Source organism: Sarcophilus harrisii, chromosome 3 (assembly GCF_902635505.1).
Source record: "Sarcophilus harrisii chromosome 3, mSarHar1.11, whole genome shotgun sequence".
In the NCBI taxonomy this organism is placed as follows: domain Eukaryota; kingdom Metazoa; phylum Chordata; class Mammalia; order Dasyuromorphia; family Dasyuridae; genus Sarcophilus; species Sarcophilus harrisii.
Genome location: NC_045428.1, coordinates 523463926 through 523491487, shown reverse-complemented (window position 1 = coordinate 523491487; position 27562 = coordinate 523463926). Strand labels below are relative to the sequence as shown.

General features: G+C 36.5%; 1 protein-coding gene across 4 annotated transcripts in view; it reads right to left on the bottom strand.

Annotated features, from left to right (window-relative positions):
• The window catches only part of RNASEH2B (ribonuclease H2 subunit B), a 79384-nt gene extending 52070 nt beyond the window's left edge, over positions 1 to 27314 (bottom strand). For 2 of the 4 annotated variants that reach the window (XM_031961960.1, XM_012545262.3), the window contains exons 1-3: positions 26369 to 27314; positions 3187 to 3258; positions 718 to 825 (exon numbers count right to left, since the gene is read on the bottom strand). In XM_031961960.1, the coding sequence (XP_031817820.1) occupies positions 718 to 825; positions 3187 to 3258; positions 26369 to 26432 (244 nt within the window). In that variant the 5' untranslated portion in view covers positions 26433 to 27314. Of the gene's footprint in view, positions 1 to 717; positions 826 to 3186; positions 3259 to 25646; positions 26070 to 26368 lie in introns of those variants that run through there. The other 2 variants (XM_012545263.3, XM_031961959.1) reach the window with 2 other exon arrangements.
• Between the last annotated feature and the right edge of the window lie 248 nt (positions 27315 to 27562).

Here is a 27562-nt window from a genome sequence, read left to right as displayed (position 1 = left end):
AATAGATGAACAAGATATAACATGATTGTGATTGGACTATAAGAAATGATGTTGGGGTTGGTTTCAGAAAAAATTATGGCAAGACCTATATGAAGAGATGCAAAATGAAATGAACATTGGGAAAACATTGAGCTCAGTAAAAAACATCATAACAATGACCAACTGTAAAAGACTTAGTTACTCTGATCAATCAATGCAATGATCCATAACAATTCCAAAGGACTCATGATAAAAAAAATATGTATATATATTCACCTCCAAAGAGAACTAATGAACTTTGAATATACATTATATAATTTTCATACTCTCAATTTTTTTTTTGCAATATAGCTAATATGAAAATGTTTTACATAATCTCACATGTATAACGGACATCGTTTTGCTTATCTTCCCAGTGGATGGAATAAAAGGAAAGAATTTGGAACTCAAAATATAAAAAGAAAAAACTTAAAAATAAATTTTAAAAAAGACCAACTAGTCACACTAAATAAGAGTGAGTTTTATCCCTTCCTCCCCTCACATGCCCTATCTGCCCCCTTGCCCTCACTCAGGGTTCATGAATATTCTGTCTCCTTTTCTAATAAATTGAGCTAATTTGTGAACAAGTGAGAGTATGCATTGGCCAGACTCTTCCACAGCTGTATATTCAAATGAAGACATAATATAACCTTAGATTCTTAGTCAGAGTGAAGGGAAAGCATGTACCAGGTAACTCACCATGCTGAACGGTCTGATCTATAAACCAAGAATGGTAGTCTTCATGGAAAGCTTTTACTTCAAACAGCTGCTGCGCATTGGTATCGAACAAGTAAAGGGCTGCTTCCCCTGTTAAAAGAAATCTGTTTTTTATTTTTAAGTTTTCACAAAAGTCATACTGTCCAATGATTCTGAGAAATTCCTAATATGTACATTAACATACATAGATATCTTCTCTATAAATTGTAACTACAAAGAAAGCTTATATATCATAAAGAGGCTTGTTTTTCCAGCTCTATAATTCCCACTGAACTTCAACCAATAAATGAAAAGTGTGATTAATTTATCTTAACTGCCACAAGGCCTTTGATTCAAACCTACATTGGATCAAGAGGGAAATTCCATTTCTAATCTAAACGAGTGTAATGGGAGGGACTGATGAGGTACAGCTGAAGCACAGGTCACAGGTCTCAGATGCAGCTTGCAGCTAGGCTAGAACATAGACAAAGTCTGAAGACCCTCTGAGTCCAACCTATGCATTAAAAGGCAAATGTCTTGGGATCTTTTTCCTGAGGCCCCATGCAGGTTTTGTCTTCATTTCAGCCAATTTTAGTATTGTGGGCTTCTAATAAAAGGAGAAGAAGGGTGAAGGAAGACAGGAGAAAAAATGGACACACTGTAGCAAGCTGTACAGTTCACATGTGAATTCACAAATTTTCTTTAATTAAGAGTTGCTTCATGCTGAGTGAAATGAGCAGGACCAGGAGATCATCATATACTTCAACAACAATACTATATGATGATCAATTCTGACGGACGTGGCCTCTTCAACAATGAGATGAACCAAATCAATTCCAATAGAATAGTAATGAACACCCAGTGAAAGAACTCTGGGAGATGACTATGAACCACTACATAGAATTCCCAATCCCTCTATTTTTGTCTGCTTGCATTTTTTTATTTCCTTCATAGGCTAATAGTACACTATTTCAAAGTCCAATTCTTTTTGTACAGCAAAATAACTGTTAGGACATGTATACTTATATTATATTTAATTTATACTTTAACATATTTAACATGTATTAGTCAACCTGCCATCGGGGGGAGGGGATGGAGGGAAGAAGGGGAAAAATTGGAACAAAAGGTTTGGCAATTGTCAATGCTGTAAAATCACCATGCTTATAACTTGTAAATAAAAAGCTATAATAAAAAATGAAAAAAGAAAAAAAAAAAGAGTTGCTTCAGATCCATATATGTAAAGGGCAAGAAAAGTTGTCTTTGCGCCCATGTAAATCTCAAACCAAATCAAAATTTTAACGATATATTGACAATACTGGTAAGACTATTTTATATGTCTATAAGGCTCTGGATTTTCACAGACACAATGATTTGTGTCTTTGATGAATTTTGGGGAAACTTTAATTGCCCATGATAAAATTTCTCCCATAGGAAAAGATGCAAATTTGTCTGTCACATCACCTACTCAATTCTAAAAACAGGACCTATGAATTCCAAATTATGAAGCGCATGCCCTTACCTGGAAAGGACACGATTTTTCCCTTTCTTGTTGCTTCACAGAATTACTGGCTACCTTTCCAACTAAATGCTATTTCAAGAAATAAAGAAAGCATCTTTTGCTTTTAACTTACCATAAAGTTATTATTAAGAATTTATATAACTTAATAGAAAAATAACAGACATAGAAAATGAATTTCACAAAACACCATTGTTATTCATATTTTCCAATAAATCACTTAAGATTAAATTGGTGTAATTTTACTATACATATTATAATATGTCTGTAAAAATGTAAGAATATTTAGGATACTAATAACATAGGAAGTGTACTAGATTTGCAATTATAATGAAATTTTCTCCAATAGAGTACATTTCTCTCTTTACCCCTACAATATGTTTTTAATTCAAGGTAGATCATCATCTACTGACAAGAAAAAAGATACTATTCTTTGGACTGAATAAAATAGGAAAACGAGAAGTAAAAATGAAAATACTAAAAAACCTGGCATGTCAAGTGAAACTCTTTTCCCTTTGATTGTTTATTTTACTTTTGTAGCACAAGATGAATATGAATGAAGACTAACTTTGGATACTACCCTAAGAAAAGTTGGCCTAAGGATTCCAAAGAAAATTAATGCATTTAAAAGAAGTCAAACTTGTTACTTTTTTGTGCTGCCAATATTTCTGATGAAAGAACAGTTTCACTGATTAAAATTATAAGAAGAAATCAGAATTGTTTACACTGAGTGAACTAGCTGGCGTGACCAGGAAAATCTCTGGCATGTTTCTTTCACACTGGTGTTACCATCTTAATTTTAAAGGTTACTCTCAGAAATGAAAAAAATGAAGCTGTACATGTACACAAACACCTACATCTTTGTTTTTTTTTGGGGGAACAAAAAGCAAAAACAAGTCAGATAATCATTTACATCATGGAAAATAAGCCCAATACCAACATACAAGATGACTTGCCTGTACATGGATTATGCAGTCTTGTAAACACAGGTCCATTTTCAGTCTTTCCTGGAAGATCAGTAACAGATTCTGAAAAGGAATAATGTATTTATAAACTTAAGAGAACTATTTTATACTACTCATTTGATACACCTTACCTAATTTCCGTAACAACTATCAACAAATTACTATGTATAAATTATTTCACTAGTGTTAGGAGTAATGTTGTCATTGTTTAGTCCTTTTCAGCAGTGTCCAATTCTTTGCTATACCTTTTGGGGTTTTCTTAGCAAAGATACTGAAATGGTGGATTTTCTTCTCCAGCTCATTTTACAACTTTTACACACTGAAGCAGAGTTAAGTGACTTGCCAAGGCTTACATAGCTAATAAATGTCTGAGGCTGAATCTGAACTCAGGTCTTCCTGACACCAGGCCCTGATGATATTACCCATCTACTAAGGGTAATAAAAGGATTCCATTCAATTCAAGAAGCATTTACTTAGCACAGACCATGTACAAAGTGATAAGTAAACAAAAAAATGAACATGAAACAATCCCTATCTTTAAGAGGATTATATCTTACTGGATGGACCAGATATGGCCCCTGCTCTAAATGAACTAATGGCCTAGAAAAGGAAAGTAGCAAAGGACAATGACGCAGACCTCTTCCTTCTAAAAAGCCACTCCTAAATAACTTTTTTTTGGTACTACTTCAATATGATTACTTCTGATTCTCATGCCTAACTTTTGGTTGGTCAAAAAACAACAGAAATTAAGCAAAAGTAATTATGAAAACTATGTCAATTTTAGAAATTTTCTAAACAAAATCCCCAACCAGATTGACCTTCCTAACTAACAAGACCCACCAACTTGGTCCAACAATCAGGATCTTCAAAACTATTCAGCTTGGAAGATTACCTTCCATGGAACTGAACTCTAGGGTCCCTCCTTCCCAGCTCTAAAATATCTTTATGATTCTCCATTCAGGTAATTTTGACTGAATACACTGAGCTGCTTCAGAATCCCAGCCTCAGTGCCTCATGGTAAAGCTATCTGCACAAGGCTCTGATACCCCAAATAAAGAAATAATTTTTTGCTTGACTGAATGAGTCCTAGAACTATTTGAATCCTTACCCTTGTCTGGGGACAAATCTCTTCTCTCAGTCTCAGTTTCTTCATCTATAAAATGGGGATAAAGGATAGATCCTCCTTTGCAAAGCAACTCTTAAGATCAAATGGTATGATATATGTAAAGCACTCTGCAAACATAATTTAAATGTCAGTTGATATCATCATCATCATCATCATCATCCTAAATGTGAAATTGGGATATCTTTATTGGTAACTCTAGGGTTAAAGTCCCTATAAACTAAAGCTAAGATCTTTGAATTTTTTTCAAAGCAGAGCTGGCCCCAGAAATGCTACATAAGCAGAGAAAGAGAAAGCATTCTCATATTCTCTCTCTCTCTCCTTCTCAATCTCCCTCTTCCTCTCTGTCTTTTTGTCTCTGTTTCTCTCTGTCTCTCTCTCCCTCCCTCCTTCCCCTTTCTTTAGTATGTAATTATTACAAGCACAATTTATGTAGGAGAATCAGCATATTAAAATTCATAGGCCTCCCCCACTTTTGCCTCTAAATCTAAGTTTTGATATAAGGCTTGAGTCAGAAAAGGGAAAGCTGGTGTCCTGAATGCAGTGTGCAAAATTAGGATTTTTAAACCTATTATCAGCAATTTTCTACTTCCAAAGAAATGCATTTATTGCTTACACAAAAGTTCATCCATTTAAAAGATTGGAGACAGGAATATTAGAGAAGTAAAACAAGAAGAGACATAAAATCAAAGAGATGGTAAAAACCAAAGCTCTCAGCCAGGCAGATGAGGACAAAGAACCAACTGTGGGAAAAGTTCCCTGAATCTCCCCACTTACTGAGGTTTTAACTTTGCCAGGTGTCCAGTGACTAAAGTGCTGTGAGCCTCACTGATATAAACTAAGTCTATTGCCACAAAAGTGCTCTAACCTTCCTCAAATTACCTAGTATTTAATCGTTAATGAGCTCCTTGAGGAATGAAATAGTTTCCTTTTTTTTGGAAGGGTAGTGGTGGTGGTTTGGTACAGTCATCATCTTATCCTTATTATGTAAGGTTTGTGCCTTAAACACAGTGGGCACTTAATGTTTGTTGAATTTAATTAAGAAAAAAATTATAACACAAAAGAGATCTTGATAAAAATAAAAGATCATTTTGCAATCATCACACAATACACTGGGCAAAGAGCTTTCTTTTTAATGTTAAGAAATAAACAAATATTACTCACTGTCACAATAAAGTAGAAATTAGTGTCTTAACAATATTATATAACAAAGAGCTTCAATAAAAATAGCCATTTGGCAACTTAATTTTATATCTGAGAAAAACACCTTTTCCTATATAGAAATACTTTTAAACATTTAGAAAAAACTATACACAATTGTGTTACTAAAAAGGGTGGTTATTATAACTTTAATTTTTCCACTATCACCATAGCATCCCGTATATGAACTTTGTCCAAGTCAGAAATAAGATAAGAGAAAACAAGTTAAACTACATAAAATTTTAAAATCTTAAATTCCTCTTTTAAACTTGGAATATGTGCTTAACTACTTGATAAGACTCCTGATCCCACTCATCCTTTCAGAATATGTTGGGGGAAGGGAGAAAAACTCTTTCACAGGGCTTGGAGGTTAGGCAAATGTCATAATAAAAGATAAAGAGAACAAAGTAAAAATGAACCAGCTGTCAAAAGAATCCTGGCAATATTTCCTGCTAAAAGACAGATATATTCATTAATCCATCCATCCCTAAGTGTATTATTTGATGAAACTATATAAAAAAAAAACCCACCAAGGAACTCAATATCCCCAAGAAATACAGGGTTTGCATTTTAATATGACCAGTCCTACTATAAAAAATATGACTCCAGTAAGCCTCATCATTACTTTTCTTGCAGGAAAAGTTTTGTTTGTTTGTTTGTTTTTAATCAATAGTATTTTATTTTTCCAATTAGTTTTCAAAATACATTTTTGGAAAACCTTATATTTTAAATTTTTCTCCCTCCTTCTCTTACCTTTTCCCTCCCCAAGAGAGCTAGCAATCTGATATAGGTTAAATATGGGCAATTCTTTTAAGCACATATCTATATTTGTCATCTTGTGCAAGAAAAATCAGACCAAAGTGGGGAAAAATCCACAAGAAGAAAACAAACAAAAGCCCTAAAATACTATATTTCCTCCACAATCAGTCTCCATAGTTCTTTCTCTGGAATGTGACTGGCATTTTCTATCCCAAATCTATTAGAATTGCTTTGAATCACCTCACTGTTGAGAAGAGCCAAATCCCTCATAACTGATCATCACAAAATCTTGTTGCTGTGTACAATGATCTCCTGGTTCTGCTTATATCACTCAGCATCAGTTCATGTAAGTCTCTCCAGGCCTCTTTGAAGTCATGTTGCTCATTTCTTACAGAACAATAATATTCCGTAACATTCATATACCATAATTTATTCAGCTATTCTCCAAATGATGGGCATCCATTAAGTTTCCAGTTTTTTGCCACTCCTCAAAGGGCTGCCACAAACATTTTTGTAGGTGTGAATCCCTTTCCATCCTTAAATATCTCTTTGGGATATAATAAACCCAGGAGTGAGGCTACTGGATCAAAGAGTATGTTCACTTTGATAGCCCTTGGGTATAATCAGGAAAAGTTTTAACAACCAATGGATGTAAGTTTTTTTCCCTACCCCAAAATCCTTTGTATAAGGTTGGAGGCTGTGGCGTAGCCCCCTGGTCTTGTCAAGGAGTGCCAGGAGTACTCTATCACTAAGCCCAGAACTGTCTGGAGACAAAGTTCTGGCCACAGCTCCCCATTGTGGTAGAAAGAAGTGAAACATTTCTTCTTCCTCTGTACACATCCCCAACACCTCCGACACCTCGAGATCTTATCCTTTTTTAATCCAGTTCCTACCCTTGTTGTAACTTTCTTTGCAATGTATATTCTACACCAGGGACTCATAGCTGGGGCAAGACCCGAATAGTGACTACATCCTAACCTGAATTAGAATTGTTAATGTATTTTCCTATAATACTATTATGTCTAGAGGCTGAGAGGTAGTTTGGGGAAAGTGTACTGAACTTGGCATCTTCTGGCTACATTGCTAGTTAAACAGACTTTTGTGAGTTCTTAAGGAATGTAATCTAATAATTATTGTTTCTAGGAGGGAAATGGTCCCACAATTCCATCAATTAAAAAAAAGAGTGAACTTTTAGAAGACAATTCCTTTGTCAGAAGGCAAAAAATTTTGTAAAGCACATTCCAGAAAAATGTCCCTCAAAATGGTTGGAACAATGAAAATTCAAGGCTAACGAGCCTAATTCCAGTAGTCTGAAAAATTAAAAAAAAAATTGGGAAAATGGTGTATAATTGCGCAATTATGAAAGAGGTTAACTTTATCCTGACTTTTCTTAAGAGTTCCTAAGGTTTGTAAACTTTCCCAAAAAAAGTCTTTATAATTGTAACAATTATGTAATCATTTCCTTTGACTTAATAATCCTTCAATATTTGTAGTCTTTGATAATTGGTTTCCTTAGTAATCCTATGTATTTTATTTTGTGCCTTTAAAAACCTTATTCCGAGTCCAGAGATTTCACCAGGCTGCCAAAGGAGTCCATGAACACACACAAAAAGTTTATGAACCCATCTTAAATGTTTTTTTCTTACAAAGGACAACAAGCTAGATTCAAGATTTTTTTGTTAATAGTGGAGAAACTGATCTCTCATCAGCAGCTAATGGCCCGACATTCTCAACAAAGTTCTATCTTCCATGGATCTGGATGTCTATATCTAATTCATACTATAACTACTTCCTCATATGCAAAGGGACTGCTTCCTCTTTGACTGAGCTCTCTATAAAGCTCTCCTTGTAAACGTCCCTTATCTTTCACTGCTCATAAGCCTCCAGCAGCCATATGCCAGCAGTGCCCAATCTTCAATCTGCTCCCTTTCCAAAACACCAAGACATTGGAACCAAAAAACCAAACCAAACCAAAAAACCCTAGACAAACGGATGATTATTTTTCTTGACACGAGAGCTATAACGAAAATGTGTGTTTGTGTGTAATAAGGATAACAACTGTGTCAAGTGAGAAACAAATGTTAAATTCCATTTCATACAGCCTGAATCTCATTTCCTGCTTTCACTTCACTCCAAAAACCACAGCTCAAAAGCTCTGCAGTGTAAAACCTGTTCTGACATAGCTACTGGCTACTTTCCCCTAACATCAATATCCTAGACTCAGGACTACTATCCACCTCAGACCTGGCCTTCAGGGACTACAAAGTATACAGAGGATGAGTTAGATGGATAGATAAATACATACATACATAGATAAATGCATGGGAAGAAATATATATGTATATACACATACACACACACTCATATATAAAATCCACTTGAGCCTTGCAACAACAACCTCTATATAGCAAGGATTTTTAACATGTCGTTTCCAGAAATGTTAACCTTTCAAATGTCTGTGTGTGTGTGTGTGTGCATGTATATATGTGTATACAGACAAGAATATGTATAGTAAATATATATACACACACATATACAATATCATATAGCTAGATTAAATCACTGTATTTCAATGTAATTGTTTCCTTTGTAATGCTATCCAGTATTTAGCAAAGTTCCTGGCATATAGTAGGCACTTAATACATGTTTTTTGATTATTTTATATTATGCATTTTAAAATACTCTGGGAAAGGGGGCACAGACCTCATCAGACTATCAAAGGGAGTCTATCAAATAAGTTTATTTCCATCTTTTCACAGAAGAGGCTAAGTGATTGTCCACAGTCATAATTAGAAAGTATCAGAGGTAAGATCTTAACCCAGTTATCCTTGAGGACTAACCCAATAAGCCATCCACTATGGCCCCCTCTCCCCCAATTGTCTATGACAAGAAACTTCATTGTCCTGAAACTTAAGAAGGGGAAAATATAATTTATACTAAAGTACAGAAAGGAAAGCACAGGTTTAATTCTCAACTCTCGTCTCTTTTCAAAAATAGTGGGTTTTTTTGTTAAAGTATAACTTTTCTTTAAAGAAATGCAGTTTGGGGGTGTTTTCCAATTCACATTGATAAGAATATATTTATCAATTAATGAAAACTCAGATTCTTCAGTTTGGCAGGTCCTTTCAATCCTCTCCTGAGGAACACAAAACTTTCTCCATATCATGAAAAAGTTAAGAGTCACTGGAGTTCTCCAACGCTGGCTGCCACCTCTGCCAAGGATCCTTATGGCTTGGCAGCCTTGGCCATTGCTCATGACCCTGTCTGATTTTTGGCACATGTAAGTTTAGCTCAGAAAACATGCCAACTACTCCAGAGAAGAAAAAGCAGTCTCCCCTAGAACATTTCGTTTTCTTTTTAAACAACACACAGAAGATTTTCAGATTCCTTAAGAAAGTTCCAATGAAAATAAGAAGTGTGACCTCTTTATTTTTAAGATGATCATTACTATGTTTACTGCAGTCACTCACATCGAAGCAGCTTGGGGTTACATTCTGATTCAAGATTTCTTTAGTCATTAAAATAGATTCAGACCGGTGCTTCTCTCCAGTACTATCACTGAGATACTACTGGTGGAAATATCAGGGCACACTCAGATAATGAATGCATGCAAGAGAAATCAGCCTAATCCTCAAATTACATGCAGGAATGTTAATTTAAGTAATGACTAGATGCTTTCCCCTTTCCCAAAGTATTAGTGCTGCCATCAAATACATCTGGGTCACTTTCCTCGCTTTGGGGATTTGAAGGAGTTGAATACTTCAAAGATTATATGAGGAACAGCATTTTCAGAGAGAAAAAAAATTTCCAAAGTAAGAACTCATCCCCACATAAGTGGTAAATACAAACAGCAAAAAACAACCAAAAAAAAAGAAAAGAAACAAACAAAAAATCATTCTTCTCCAAAGTTTAGAAATTTTGCTGTTCTGAGTAAAAGTAAAAAGTGTGTGTGTGTGTGTGTGTGTGTGTGTGTGTATGTGGTGAAGAACAGGCAAAAATCTTGCTTACTTGGCTGAAAACAAAATTGATATTCTACACTAGCAAATGTGGAGGACATCAAACATATCCCAATTTCACCCACAACAATAGGGATGTGCAGCACTGACAAATAAATGAAGATAGAATTCAGCAGAAGATAAATTATATTTTTAAAATCATGGAGCATGAATGTAGCACATCCACCCCTTGAAGTTCTAAAGATCAAATGAAATTTATGTAAAGCACTTAGCAAAGTGCACAGCACATAGTAACCACTTATTTCCTAGTAGGAAATAGTAGGCACTTATTTCTATAACTAGTTTATTTCCTCTCCCCCATTTCCCACTTCAATGAACCTTCTAGAAAAAAGTTCTCAAAGTATTTTGGAAACTCAAATATAGGAAAAATGTAGGCATACATTCTCCAAAAAAATTACCCATAGATTTCTGAGTTCCAGGAGCAGTAAGATGGCAGACTAGACATTTTCTGTGATTCTCATGATTTTCCAGATTCCTTCAAAAGAGAAATTATATGCCCAAAATAAAAGCAAGCACTTGAGCTCTTGAGCTGTCTCTGTGGGAAATCCAGAATTCAAAGGGAAGTTTAAAAAGAAAAGAAAAACTCTGTAAACTGATGCTCACTGACCTTAAGCTCTTAACAACCTTTACCCACTTACCATACTAAAACAGAGCCTGTACTGGTAGGCTCAAGGATCTGATAGGCTTGCAACAAAACCCACCTTCATATCCCATTCCCTTTCCTTCTTTCCTGAGCCACTTCAGATGTCCCTAGTATGCAATGCAGTGAACAGCTGCAGCCCTGCAGGAGCAAATGCATGCTGAGGGCTGCAACCCCACAGCACAGGTGCTACAGAGCTCTGATCTGATGGGGCTAGGTGATGTGGTGAGGGTGCTGGGAAGGGGAGGCTGCATTCCACATCACACTACACCTGAGGGAAGAAGCCCAACAATATTTAACTGAAGCCATTTCTGACTACTCTAACATCACTTCAGGCAGAGAGAGAAATCTTTTTTTGGAAAGTGGTACAAAACCAAAAACTTTTTAAATGATGGATAGGACTAGCTGAAGAGAAGGAGAATGGGGAAATCTACTTCACATAAAGGGAAGAAACACAGAAAAGAATTATACTAAAAAACAGGAAAAAAAAAAAAAAAAGGAACTCACAAGCCAAACTTCAGGGGGTAAGAGATAACAAATAAGAAAAAAGGATAAAGGATGAGGGAAAGAGAATCAGGAGAACAATAACACCTTAAAAATGACAAAGGTAAAATAACTGAAGGAACATAGTACTGTATTTATATTGGGGAGGGGGGAGAGAAATCATAGCTTGATACATGTTTAAAAAACAAAGACATAAACAAAATAAAACAGAGGAGATAGAAAAAAAATTACTATGCATCAAAAAAGGAGTTGCAATCCTACTATATAAGGTAAAAACAAACATTCATAAAATGAAAAGAGATAAACAAGGAGATTATATTATGCTGAAAGGAACAACACAAGAAATTAATACCAGTAAGTAATAAGCTTATATTATCCAAATGCCTTAATATCCGAAATTCATAAAGGAAACATTTGAGCTTCAAGAAGACATAGACAATAATACAACAACGACAAGACACTTTAATATCCTTCTCTCAAAGTCTTGGAAAAATTTAACAGAAATATAAACAAAAGGAAAATATGGGATTAAACGACCTGCTAGAAAAACTAGAATTAAGAGATTTTAAACGGGACATCGTCTGAATAGGCTTCTAGTGGAACTTTTACAAAAATTGACTACATACTAAGATAGAGATATTGTAAATAAATGTAAAAAGACAGGAATAAGAAATGCATCCTTTTCAGACCATAATACAATAAAAATTACTTGTTCACAAATAAAAGCTGCAACCCTAATAGAAAATTAACAATGAAATCCTAAATAATGAGTCTAAAAAAAATCATAGAAATAATTAATAACATATAAAAGAAAACAATAACAATGAAACAACACAATAAGAGTTCTGGGATATAATTAAAGTAGTCTTCAGTTGAAAAATTACATCTTTACAAATATACATTAATAAAATAGAAAAGAGAAGATTAATGACCTGAAAACGCTTTTTAAAAAATTAGAAATGCAACAAATGAACCTAAAATAAGCACAAAAAGGAAATATTGACAATTTAAGGGGAAATAAACTGGTAACAAAAAAATCCCATAGAAAAAATTTTAAACTAAAAGCTGGTTCTTTGAAAAGATTAATAAAATTGACAAGCCCTTAGCTAATCTGATTTAAGGAGAAAAGCGTAGAAAAATAAAATGAATAACATAACAAATGATCAAGGCAAAATCACAATACCTGAAGAAATAAAAAGAATAATAAGAATATACATGTTATGCAGTTTTATGCTAACACAACTGAGAACTCAAAAAAATTGAACAGCTTTTAAAATATGAAATAGCCAAACTATTAGTAAATTGGGTAGAGATCTTAAATAATCCAATCTTAGAAAAGGAAATAGAGCTTTTTTACATGAGAACTACCAAAGAAAACAATTTCTGATCTTGATGGAATTTACAAGAAAATTTCAAAAGAACAATTAGTACATATGCTTCATAAATTATTTTCAAAAATTAAGAAACCAAGCATCATATCAAAATCTTTATGAGGCAAATATAGTTTTAATACCTATACCAGGGAAAGATAAAACACAGAAAGAAAATTACAGTCCAGTACCATTAATGAATATTAACTCAAAAATTTTAAGTGAAATCCTATCAAACACACTCTAGACATTGGTCCAAAAAATAATTCATTATAACCACGTAGAATTTGTACTAAGATGCAAAAGGGTTTTCAGCATTAGAAAAACAATCAATAATTATATTAAAAATTAAAACACGATATTCAATAGATTTAGAAAGTCTTTGACAAAGTACAAGTCTTCCATGTTTTTTATCATTAAAAATTTTTTTCTGCCATATGTAAATAGGATAAGTATAAAGGGACTTTTTTAATTTACAAAAAGCATCTATCTAAAACCTAAAGCAAGCATCATATGCCAGGGGGATACACTAGAACCTTTTCCAATAAATATGGACTTGAAGCAAGGATGCTCACTCTCCTCACTATTATTTGATATAATTCTGGAAATGGTAGCAACAACAATAAGATTAAAAAAAAAAAGAAATTAAAGGAACAAAAAAATAAAAAACTAGATTTAAGTAACTACTTACTAATAATATATCATGGTTTAATTGGAAAATTTTGAGGAATCAACAAAGATAGAAATTAAGGCAATTCTATCAGCAAAGGTGCAGGTTACAAAATAAATCCTCAAAAAACAGCATCTCTATATAATGATAACAAAACACAAGAAACAACGAGAGAAATCCTATTCCAAATAACTACAAAATGAATAAAGACTGGAGACTGATTTACCAAAGCACCCAAGAGACTTGTATAAACTTGATTACAAAGTGATCATTAAAGAAATAAAGAACAACTTAAATGGCTGCAGAAATGATGTGCCTGGTCCTCTGGAAGATTCTGTTAAACTCATTTGGGAAGTATAAGTTTGGACAGGAGATTCCTAGATATTACCAAGTGTGCAACCTATTAATTTCATTTAATTGATGAGGAAATTAAAGCCCAGTGAAGTTAAACCACTTTCCTGCAACATCCATTTCTTGGAACTTTAATTATTCTAGAAAATGTGGTGTAAGATATAAAAACAAAAATGAAATAGTAGCTAACCTCAAGAAGCTTATATTCTATTGTGATCTTTGAAAGCAGAGAAAGATGTAGTAGAAAAAGCAAAGGATTAAAGGTCAAGACCTTTGAGTTAGTGACCTGCTTATTCTTTAATGTGTGATTATGGCCAATCATTTGATCCCCCTAAGCTTCAAATTACCCATTTGGAAAATAAGAATAATAATATAATGCTCAGCTAGCTAACCTCACAAGACTGTGAAAATGACCAAATGAAAAAATTTATACAAAAGTGCGTTGGAAAAGTCAAATATTTGGGACTATTAAGTACCTGGCACATAACATGCATTGAATAAATACTTGTAAGATTTGATGACAGATATTACTTTTAGGGGAAATCTAAATCTCTGGGGCTCATTGCAAGAACTATACAAAATTAATCAATAAATATATTAAGGCTAAGGACCATTTATCTGTACAAATGCACTTTGGCCTCCTATTCACAATTTGTCTGATATGATCATGGCTGTCTGAGAAAATTTTCATTCTAGGTTTAACCAGTCAAAGTCACAGTCAATTCATATTCCTCTCTCCAGAGCTTAAATTGTCTTAGTGTCATACTGAGACTGACTCACAGTTCATTCAGTCCCCATATTCTCAATTGGTATCACCTGATACTTTGTGAGCCGAAGACCTTCATGCCATCCTCAAATAACCCTTTGTTAATGGGAGCTATCATGTATAAATTTACCTAAATTTACTTTGTATCTATTCCTTTATTCTGACCTGATTAGTCCCTGAAAAGAAAAATCACTGATTTTCCTAAAGCTACCACTTTTGTCAAGGGATGCCCCATCTCACCTATTTCATGGTCTTAAAAGACTATGATTCCATCTTCACATTATATGAGCATTGAATCCTATATTTTTATGTTTTTAAAAATACTTATATGGGCATTTACTTATGTTTACAATAATTTTAGTTTCTCATCCATGAACCTTCTCTATGGTCAATTATGTCTTCTTTGAAATACAATGTCTAAGATTCTAATTCTTACTGTAGGTTTTTTCTAACCCTATTATGTGTTTCAATGTCTTACTCTTTCTTTGAATTATTGTAACTGCTGGAGTAAAATACTAATAAACACTGAAATAAAGGCAGAATAATGAACAGTAAAGACTGCAAGAACACTGAGATAGTCAAGTAGACCAAACAATTAAGAGATTAAAAACAAATAAACAAAAACAATAAAATACTAAAAAATTCAAAAACGCTGAGATAAAGACATCCTGAAAAATGCCAGAACAATTCAGTATAAGATATAAAACATGATTTAAAAGTTTCCCCATGTGAAAATTTTTTTTTGCTGGCTAGAATCTTAGCCATCCTGCAATCTGGTTTGCCCGATGCTGTTAGATTTTCTCAGTACCCTGGTCAGCCACAATGGCCAGAAAGAAAATAGGCATCAGATCCTGTTTGGGCAGAAAACTGGATTCTTGCCACATATATCACCTTTCACCTAGGCATTCCATATTATTTTACCCAATAAGTAGTCCCTGGGCAGGAACCAAAACTCAATAAGAAAGCAAGTTAAATAAGCAAATTTAATGGAACATCTGAAATAGAAGCCAGAAATCCCAAGTCATCAAAGCTTCAGGATAAATCCCTACTAACACATTCTTATATATGCATGCTAATGGAGAAAGACCTGCATATTTGGCATAAAAAAATAAAAATAAAAATAAATCTGCCCTTGCAAAACTTTCAAACAACAAAAGTAATTTAATTGGTTTTTTTCCAGTCTGTTGAAAAAAGTCCAACTTTGCCAAAATGTCTTAAAGATATATCAATCAATATTTTTATAGTGACTTGCAAAGAGCTGTGCAAACCTAAATATTTTTCAATCAACAAGCAAAGGTTTTCTACTCTATTAAGAAAAAATGGAAATTTTTATCTGCCAGTGCATAGCACAGCTTATTTATCAGGGAATGTTTTGTGCAAGCCATACATTTAAAAACATGTTTTTAAATTTAGATCCCTTTGCCCCAGCTGAAATCACATGCCTTTTGTTCATAAAATCATTTAAGACTCCTAAGGTAAAATTCATTAGGCACCACTATAAATTTAGACAAATGAAAAAAAAAGTACTCATAATAGTTTTTTTAAATCTTAAGAAATTTTAAAATTCTGATTTTTAATCATGAAAAATAACAAAGTAGCATATGAATACAATCTCCAAGTAACATTAAAAAAACATCATTATATCAGAAATTATTCACAATTATAATCTGAAGGAAGTTATTTGCCACTTTCCTTTGAAAAGGAAATCAAACATTCTAGGAAGGAACTGACAAAATGCAATATAAAGGAATCAAGTGAACAAAAAGAAAAAATGACCTAAAAAAAGAGACTTTTGGAGAATAAGGTATGATTTTATCTATCTCTAATGAATGACCAAGTATGGCAATACCCAAAGAAGGCTTTTTAAATTTTTCTTCCTTTTAAAAGTCTATGACTCTAAATCACAGATTTGCTCACATCTGGATTATTGCTTTCCTTTTATGAGTTCCATAATTTAATTAGTCACTTATACATCAGAGGATACAGAGAACAAACCACTAGAATGATCAAGAAACTCAAAAGTAAGTCAGGAGGGCCTAGCTTCAAGGAAAATGTAATCTTGTACCTCAAGAAAATCAAAACCAGAAAAAAAAAATTCCATTCCCTTTTCCCTCCAAACCTATTCTTCTTCTAGTCTCCCTTTTTACTGTAAAGAGCACCTCTATCTTACTCACTCAGGTTCACAACTCTGTGGTCACTTAAACTCTCCCCCACTTATAACCAATGTCCAGTCAGCAGCCAAATGCATTTCTAACTCAACAATGTCTTTTCTGTGCCTCTTGCTCTCTCCTCACACAACTACCCCCTGTTGGGGGCCCTTATCATCTTGTCTCGATTACTGCCACAGACTTTTCACCAGCCTACCTGCCTCAAGCACCTCTCAATTCCAACCTGCCATCCACCCAGCTCCCATACCCATCCCCGGCAAAGTACAGGCCTGCTCACGGTGCCCACCTGTTCAGTAAACTCCAGTGGCTCCCTATGGCCTTCACCAACTACAAAACTCTCCTGGGCATTTCAGGCTCTCCATAAACCCTTTCTACTCTTCCAATCTTATCTTAATTCTTTCCACATTATCTGTGACCCAGTAACCATGGGCTCCTTGCTATCTCCTAGTGAAACACCCCACCAAGCTATTCCCTAGGCCTAGAATTCTTTTTCTCCTCCTCCCTGCCTCCCTTCAAGTCCCAACTGTAATCTTACCTCCCCTAAGAAATCTTTTTAAGAATGATTTTTTTGTTTTTATGCAGTTGTTTGAATGTTATCTCCTTCACCCTGAGCTTCTTGACAGCAGGGTCTGTTTTTTGCTTTTTTTTCTTACATACAGCACATAGTAGGTGCTTAATAAATTCTTCTGGCTTGATTTGTTTAATATTTTTAGATTTTTCCAAACTGGTTCCTTCCTACTTTTCCTTGTCAACTTATACTTTATTGTCCTCCTCTCACTCTATATTTCTATAGCCCAGTAACAGACTCTGTTTACATTATAACTAGCTTAAGATTTAAGACATTCATGCCATTATAATACCAATAATAATAGAATTCATGGAGTTTGCAAAGGGCTTTGTAAATACTATCTATTTTATTCCTACAACAATCTCAGGAAGTAGATTCTAATCTTAACTCCATTTTACAGATAGGGAAACTAAGGCAGCCACAAAAGAGGTAATTTGCCTAGGCTCACCCAGCTAGTTAGTGTTGATGGCTAGTTTTGAACTTGTATCTTGCTGACTCTAAGTTCAGGTGATGAACTGAAGCTCCAGGTGATGAATATTTTCTGGTTTTGTTTTTACCACAACTACTCATGAAAATTATGTATTAAATCATAAAGGATTATGGTTTGCATCAGTAACTTGAATCAAAGCAATCTCAGATTCTTGAAGCATAATATGCACTTTATATGCACTGCTTATGCACCAGTATGCATGTTTAAGTGACAAATAGGTATGGTAAGACAGACATTCAGAGGAAAGCTATAAGGAGTAGTATGTCAGGAGAAACTGCAGATAATAAATAGGACCTAACCTGCAACTTGAACAATGGGTAAGATATAGAGACAAAAAAGGAATTAGGCTGGTTTTCAGAAAGGTAGAGGAACTAGAGACCAAATTGCCAACTTTCACTGGATTATGGAGAAAGCAAGAAGTTCCAGAAAAAGATCTACTTCTGCTTCATTGACTACACTAAAGCCTTTGACCATGTGGATCACAACAAAATGTGGCAAGTTCTCAAATAGAAAGGAGTACTAGATGATCATCTTATTTATCTCCTGAGGAAACTATGCAAGTCAAGAAGCTACAATTAAAAACGAACATGGAATAACTGATTGGTTTAAGACTGGAAAAGAAGTACAAAAAGGCTATACACTGTCACCTTATCTAATTTATATGCACAATATATCATGCAAAATGCCAAACTGGATGAATCAAAAGCTAAAATTAAGACTGATTAGAGAAATATCAACAATCTCAGACATGCAAATGATACCACTCTGATGGCAAAAAGTAAAAAGGAATTAAAAAGCTCTGATAAGGACAAAAGAGAAGAGTATAAAAGCTGGCCTGAAGCTTAACATTAAATAAACAAAAACTAAAGCCATGGCAACTGGTCCTATCATTTCCTGACAGAGGGAGGAGAAATGGAAGCAGTGTCAGATTTTTATATTCACTGCTAAGATCACTGCAGATAGAGACAGCAGTTATGAAATTAAAAGATGCATTCTCTAAAAGGAAAGGTAAGACAAATCCAGACAATATACTAAAAAGCAGAGACAGCATCTTGGCCACAAAGGCTTGTATGGTCATAGCTTTTTCCAGTAGCAACGTAGGATAGTAAGAGTTGGACTATAAGAAAAGCTGAGTGCCACCGAATCAACACTTTCAAATTGTGGTGCTGGAGAAGACTTTTGAGAGTCTCTTGAACGGTAAGGATTTCAAACCAGTCAATACTTAAAGGAATTAATTCAGACTACTCATTGGAAGATCAAATACGGAATACTTAGGATATATAACGAGAAGGTAGGACTCAGAAAAGATCCTCATAAAGACTGAAGGCAAAAGGAGAAGGGAATGTCAGAGAATGAGATGAATAGACTGTGTCATGAAACCAATGAAAATAAGCTTGAACAGACTTAACGAGATAGTGGAGGAGGGCCTGGTATGGATTCATAAAAAGCTGAACACAGCTGAATGATTCAACAATAACAAAATAGACATAAACATGGATACAAATGATGTATAGCTATACATAGTGGGTTCTGAGAACAATAAGACTAAACTGCATAATCTAAGGTTTTTCATTAAGGATCTTCTTTTTGGAAAATATGTTAGCTTAGGTAAATAAGGTGAGGGCAAACTGTGAAGGACCTTAAATAAAACTGGACTTTGGAGACTAGACTTTCTACTATATCCAAGAGGAAACAAGGAGATTTTTGAACAGAAAAGCATCACAATGAAGATGGTATTTCCAAAATTGTATGTAACAGAGAATGGACACAAAGAGACTAGTTAGAAGGCTACTAGAGCAATCCATGTACTGAATACCTATATACATATTAGTGACAATGAGAATGAAGATAAGGTAAATAGAAAAGACACTTCTAAGAAATGTGAAGAGACTCTCCAAAGATGAGGAAAAAAAATTAAATTCTAAAGATCATGTTTTTTTATGCCTCAGCACTGGAAAGCAATGAATAAGTTTTTAAAAATGTGTTTTTAATTTAATTTTTAAAATGAAATGTGAAATTTTATTAGGGTAAGAGGGTAAAGATGAAATATTGTACATACAGTTCCAGCTTTCTCGCCCTCAAAATCAAGGCTTTTATAATAACTGTTCATCTTTCTTTCGTGTAATCTTTTCTTCCTCAGGGAAAACAACAACAACAACAAAAACAATGTGAGAATTATTAGTTCTAATTCATAAATGTCCCAGTGTCTTTTGAATAATGACTAGCAGGACAGAAAATCAGGTTCCAGAAACTGTCTGATTACACCAATTGGCAGATGATTAGTCAATCAACCACAGAGCACAGTCAAGCATAGAGACAGCCAGATATAGTGGCCATCAGAGGAAGGTCAATCCTCTAAAAATCTAATAAACAAACCCAGAATCAAGCTGCATGTGGAAAATCTGAGTTAGCTCCATACTTAAAGAATCAGACTTCCACATTGTCCCTTATACCATACTAGATAGAATTTAACTGAAACTAAAATCCAAGAAATTTAGCATAATTATTCAAAATTTATCTAAAAACAATCCTGGAAAAGAATAATTGAATTTTCTCTTGATGATCACAGACAATACGGCAACCCTAAACCCATTATAATAATCTTTTTTCTTTGAAGGCAAAAGAATGCCTTCATCACTTAGACAATATTTTACACAAAGTTTGCATTTTTACAAAGAACAAGAATACTATTGATATCTACTTTATGATTCAAAATGTTTGCCTGCAAGATCATTGTCCTTTTTAGGATCAATGAGAAGTTAAGTAGATTTACAGTATTGCTTCTTATCCAACAAACTAAATTTATTATTAAATTTTTAAAGGGGATATTTTACATTTTTCAAATCAAAAGGCTGCATATATACATTACAATCATAAATAACAAAAATTACTGTTTTCACAAAAAAAAGTCAAGAAGGAAAATAAGCTTCTCTTAAAATCTGATTGATGGATTTATAGCATTAGAGATGAGAGTTTTGAGGTCATCTAGGTCACCTTTTAGAATTGAATAAACAGGCTCAGAGTAGCAAAGTGGTAAAGTTTAAATAGTAGAGTCAGCATCAGAACTCAAAATCTATAATCAGGTCTTTGGACCTTTTTCTAACTATCAACTAGCATGTATTTCAACTTTTATGACCCCTGGGGGGGGGGGGGGGTTTCAACAAAAATATTGAAGTGATTTGCCATTTCCTTCTTTACCTCATTTTAGAGATTAGAAAACTGAGGCAACCAGGTTAAATAGCTTGCCTAGGGTGACACATCTAGCAAAAAGTCTGAGGCCAAATTTGAACCCAAGAAAAATGAGTCTTCCTGTCTCCACGTCTGGCATTCCATCCCCTATGCCACAATTATTTATTAAATTTCTACTGTGTGAACCTATCATTGTGCTAGGCTCTGGGAATACAAATATACTGAGTGAAACAATCCTATAAGCCAAAAATTTAACATTCAAACAGGGGAGACAATAAATTTATATGTAAGTAAATACAGAATTTTTTTAATCGTTTCTTTCATACTTATCATTCTAGTCATTTGCATAACACCAGAGAAAAAGGAAGTTCTTTTATTATTTCAATTTTCAAATGGAAAATGGAAAAATTGAGGCATAAAGACACTAAGCAAGCATTTGTTCAAGTTTACTTTTGGTTAGTGGCCTAACCAATAACAAAATCTGTATCCTCAGGTCATTGCTATTCTTACTAGAGTATATTCACTGCCTCTCCCTTAAGATTTTAACTATTTCACTTTGAAAAAATATATTTAAGTTTTGAGCACTCCTCAAGAGAACAAACTTACGTAAAACACACACACACACACACACACACACACACACACACACACACACACACACACACACACACACCCTTAAAGTAAAATTACTTCATTTCAAAATTCTTCTTTAAGGCTATGCACTACATATCCATTCACTCTAACAGATTTAACTCATTTGACCTGAGTGAATTTCTATGGAGGTGCACCCAATATCTGTAATAGTTACACCACCAATGCCTCCCAATGTTTAAGTACTGCTCTAAATAGCCCACTCTTCTGAGATGGATTTTCACAGGTTGGTATGTTTTTTTTTTAAAAGACAGATTGGACTAGACTTTTTATCCCTAATATTCTATGGATTCTAAAAGGGACAGTGGCTTCATCTTTACAAAAGATGAGAGAAATTCTCAGCTTAACCACGATGAGTCTATGATCCTATGATCCAGGGAGGCTTCATGCTTCACTCTCCATACTCAGGTCTGTACCAACAAACTACAGCTGTTAGCAGTTGAAGATAGGTCCCAGGGGAAGCTATAATAAACATGACCCAAACATCTGTTATCTCCAGAGGAGCAAGAATAGCAAAGAAGGATGGAAAACTACTGCTACATTCCTACTAGTAGAGATATGACAATCTATTATGGAAACAGATCCATTTGCTAGTAGGCATATGTAGCTGGAAATTGTCCAGCGGGACTTGGACAATTGGAGGAAATATTTAGAGCCATTCAGAGCAAAAAGTATTACTACTTCTTTCTATAAGCAGGATCATACTCAAATGGGAAACTCATCTGCTATCCTTCTCCATATAGATTATTTAAAGTCAAATTTCTGAAAGCCTGCATATCATGTATCTTTGCCTGGGTCTTATGTGGCATATCAGGGAATAGAATGAAGGAAAAGACTCTTGTATCCCCTTGGAGAATCTTCCAAATATCAGAAACTCTAGAGATATAATTTTTTAAAAATTTACTTGTCAATGTAATTCAGCCTGACAGTGGAAGGACACAAAACTGAGAGTCTAAGTCCAGGAGCATACATTTTCGAACAGTAAGACACTCAGCCTTAATTTCCATCTGTCAGATGGAGATAAGACCACTCCAAATACTTATTTTAGAGAGTTCTAGATAAGGAGTCTTTGTAGAATTTAAAGTTTTTAAAAATGAGCGACATTATGTAGCAGACTTTGATTTATTTTGAAATTATAGGTAAAGATGGAGATGGATGACTATTTGTTGTGTTTTAGTAACTTAAATATTTGCACTGCTAATAAACTTCTTTCTAATTGTATTTACATTCTAGTTTCAGTCTCCATATTTCCCAGTAACTGGACTGGGCTGATTAGTTCATTAGAGGATAAATGCTTTGCATATAATTTTTCATTAATTAGTACAATCTGCTACATTCGACAAAGTAATTCTATTAAGTTTTACAGCAATTTAAAAATAAAATCTCATTGTAGCTACAGTTAGCCAAAAGTGTTTTTCTTTCCTCAAGCTAATTTATCACATAACCCATCCACAGAAAAACTCTCTAACATACTTTTTCCAGGATTTGTCTTAGAAGATGCCACATTATTATTCATTTATTATTAATAATGCTCTATTTTGGCCAATCATTAGTAAGGGATAAACATAGGGGATATGTAAAATTCCAATTTTGATCAACAGAGCCTCGACCTCATTCCTAGCCCAAGCACTAGCTCTTTAACTGAAAACTGGTCTCAAAAGCCTGTAGATGGCAGTAAAAGCTGGGCTGGGAGACAGAATAAAATAGTTTTACTTAAATATTGACAGAACTCTGATCTGGCAACAAAATTTCCTCATCTGGTCCTTTAACAGTTTTCCAAAAGAGTTAATACAAATCAAACTGAAATGCTCGTTAAAACATAAATCAAATTGTGACTTCAGAGAAATCTTTTTTTCTTTTTAAAGGGCTATGAAAAAGCCTTGTCTATAAGGGGTATATTAAGCTCTGGTGGTGCTAGATCTGTATCTGTCTGTGTACTTTATCGGATGCCTAGACCCAAAGAAAGCATGACAGTATAGGGACCGGATTCGCTACTAGGAACTTCCTGGTGGGGAAAATCTCTATAGCAGGGCAGGTGGGCACCCTTTCCACAATTTAGAGACTTAGAGAATTGTTTATGTCAATGATATCGAATAGGTAGCTCCCACCTCCAAGTAAGGTCATAGCCAGATCAAAATGTAATTGGGAAATTTTAACAAAATAAAAATACAACAGAATATACATGTTAATCTGTGGTTTTTCTAAGTCAATGTGGCCAACGGGGATCCTTTGACAATGCTGATTTAGAGTACTAGAAGTTAATTCCCAGGAACAGTCACAGGGACAGGATATTGTGAGAGAGGATACATGAACCTAGACTTTTCTGGCTTTTCACTCTACCCACTATGCTAGAAAAGGAATATGTTAACTATAAACTGAAACTGAGTCTTCTACACCTAAATGTTATACATTTGAGTTAACAAATGTACTTACAGCTCCACAGATTAGAGTTCCCATACTAAAATTTTTAAAACTGGTGTGACTGCAGCAAAAGGAAAGATGGGATTCTTCAAGTGTTAAGTTCTTCAAGCCTTGACCTAAATAAAATTCTTAAATTTTATATGAAATACTTGACCATCCACAAATTTCTATTATGTCTCCTTTGCACCCCACTGCTCTAATCTATATAATCTTACAAACACTGTCAGATTGTTCCTTTATTGTGCAAACTTTTTTTTGCCATCTACCATATAAAATATTTCAGTTTCCCAGGGTTTCGCCAACTACTTCATCACCAACTTATATTTACTACTAGAATGGATGTACCAACTGAGTCTCAATCTCTAAACTACGTATAGTGAGCAACCTGTTTCACTCTTAAAAAACGTCATACCATTAAAATTACCATGGCATAAAAGAGCAACAAAACTTTTGACTTCCAACCAATACTTTCAAACCTCCCTTCACAATTTCACTTGCTCATTCTCTCCATGGAGCGGAATTCCAACTTCCGACTTCAATCCTTGGAAGGACCAGACACTGAAAGGAATGCCCCCCTCAGTGTATTTCTAAGGACATTACCCAACTAGGTATTTTAAACAACTCAAATCCTAGCCTCACCAGAAAAACAGATCTTTATGCCAAAGCTAAAGTGTGGATTTGTCCCTTATCTCCAAAACAAGCCAATTCAAGTTAACAGGCCAGCTCATAACAGCCCAGAATAAGAGGGGTTCCCGGGTGGGGGGGAATTTCGAAGCCAACAATTACACTTAAAAAGCCTGAAGTGCAACCTGAGACAAATGAAATCTATCACAGAAAGTTTTAAAACACAAAAGCAACAAGATAAAGTTTCCAACTTTACCCCCATTATTTAGAGGCCTTTCTACAGCCTAAGAGAGGAAACAGACCCTTTTCTCTCCTCCCTCTCCCAATTAAAAAAAAGGAAATCAAAATCAAGAAGTCCAGTTTTTCACTTCCTTTTTGTTTTTTAAAAGTACTAAATATATCTCAACAGCACCCAGCAAATCTTTTGATATATGTGTGTATGTAAGTATATGTATCCATGCACATACACAAAGATATAAGACCTTTCTAGGGATGAGTTTCCTCATCTGCAAATCGAGAAGTGGTGCTAGTGATTTCCAGCTCTGATTACAACAGCTCTATCATCCATCTGTGATTGATTCAATGCACAGGAAACATTTCTGTGCTACTTAAGTAGGAAAGGGGCCTACTTCATCACTTAGAAGCCTGACTTCTCTAAGCTTCAAGTTTTAGCATCTGTAAAATGGGTACTTACTCCTGAGACTTGCGTCTAGGATTAAATTAAACTAAATTTAAAAATTAAACGAAACTCTAAGCGTCAAGGCAGTATACCGGCTCTTAAGAATCAGTTTGCTTGCAAGCTATGGCAACTATTACCGCCATCATCATGGATCGCATAGGAGACAATAGACGTTGGTGCAAAATGTGCGTCTGCTCCCATTGGGTGATAGCTCTGGTTTTAGTAAGCTAGTAACAATGGCACTCTAACAGCCCACACGCACCACGAAGGCTCCGATCCGTCTGCCCCATGACGGGGAAGCACTCTGGCACAAAAACGGCCCTGAAAGCCAAGGCGACTTCCAAGGGGGACCCCGTGCGACAGCGGCGAGGCAGTGGTACCCACGGTTACTATCATCTGTCAAGTGGGCGGGAGGATAATGGGCTGCCAGAGCTTAGGCCGTCGGACGGTGGGCACTCGTCTCCCCAGGTGGAAGCGCGGCTCCGAACGCAGCGCGCTTCCGGGCTGGTTGGCGCAGAACCGTTTCTGCAGGGAAGCCTAGGAGAGCCTAGGTTGTCAGGAGGGGGGCGTTACACTTGCACCTTTCCAGGGACGACGAGGCGAGCTGACCCGCGCTCTGAGGGAAGGATTTCCCCACTTCCCAGCCTCACGCCCCACCCGGGGACGCTTTTGGAAAAGCGCGGAGAAGGAATTCCCGAGGGCCCGGGGGGGGGGGGCGGACAGCAGGGGCCGAAGCTCCGCCTCTTTTCCCGGGAAACTTCCAAACAAATCCCGGGGAGGGGAATGCCCGGCGGCAGGGCGCGCGCCCGGAGGAGCTTGCGCAGTCGCGCGGGGGCCGGGGCCGGGGCCGGGGGGAGGGAGGGAGAAGGACACAACCAGATCCAAACCTTGGCACTCGCGCTCCGGCTTCCCGCCCGCCCTTGCCTCTCCTCCCCAACCCCGGCCACGTGGGCGGAGGCCAGCGACTGCTCTCGGGTCTTTTACCTGGTGCTACGAGCACCCACTGATCGCAGTGAACTTCGGCCGGCCTCTTCTTGTGAGAGAGCATGTTAGTCCCCTTCTCCCCGAGAGACTCGAGCTCATTCACAGCCCCACTCTAGGGGCACTTGTGAGCTTCGGTTGGATCCGCCGGGCCAGGATACGGGGCCAGGTTAGCGGATCCTGGGGAAAAAACCGAAACCAATCGAAAAATGGCGGGAGAAAGGGGCTATTCCGGCGTCCCGCCCCTCGGGGCGGGGCCGTAGTTGGAGGCGGGGCGGGGCAGGAGCGGGAGGGAGGCTTAGTCACTCCTGGTTTTAGGCGCGAACCGGGCGCGGAATGTGATTGCCGTGATTTTGTAACGACGGTAGTAGCTCTTTTGGGCGCCAAGCTAAGGCAAGAGTTGTGGAGCTGCAGCTCTCCGGAAAACGCGAAGGCCGGAAGGGGCCGCCGCTTCCCCCCTTCCCCCGGGCACAGGTGGTAGAGGCCGAGCTCGAGCTCCGGGCCGGGAGGGAGCGCGCTCCGCCAGGCCCGGAAGCCGCGCCGCGGCAGCCTGCGGAGCGCCGCGCTCCCTAGCCGCTGGTGAGGGCCGCGGGTCCCGCCAGGAGCTCAGTCAGTTACGGGCGGTCCGTTTCCGAGCCTGTGGTTTTCCGCTCCTCTCGTTTGGGGGCCTAGGAGTTTGCGGTCGTCACCAGCAACGATCCACGCATACGGGGCGCGGAGCCGGGCCAGCCGATGGAGCGTCTGGGCCGGAGTTAGGCAGACCTCTCGGACTTCACTCTTCTTAGCCAGCCTGAGTCTCTGACTGAGTGTTGCCTCTGGCGAACCGAGACCGAGGAAGGGTCTGAATTTAAAAAGCCCTCGGCCTCCCGCGGCGTCCCGATCTCGGTAGCTTGCTGCCGAACCCCGAGGCCCTGGGGGAGAAAAGGGAGGCGGTGGCTTCGCACAGCCCTGCCTCCTTCAGCTCCGACTCACCCGAATGCCCTCCCAGAGTCTGTTTTCCCTTTCTCTGTTAGAGAAACGGCAAAGCTCTAAAGTCTTGGCCAGGAAACCCCAGATGGGTCAGGAAGAGTCTGATCAACCGAATGACCAACTACATGCATACTTGCACGCCTACATGTGTGTATATGCACATATACACGTATGTGTGCATGTTTTTGTGGCCCTTAAGCAAGCCTCCTTAACCTGGGGCCGTGAACT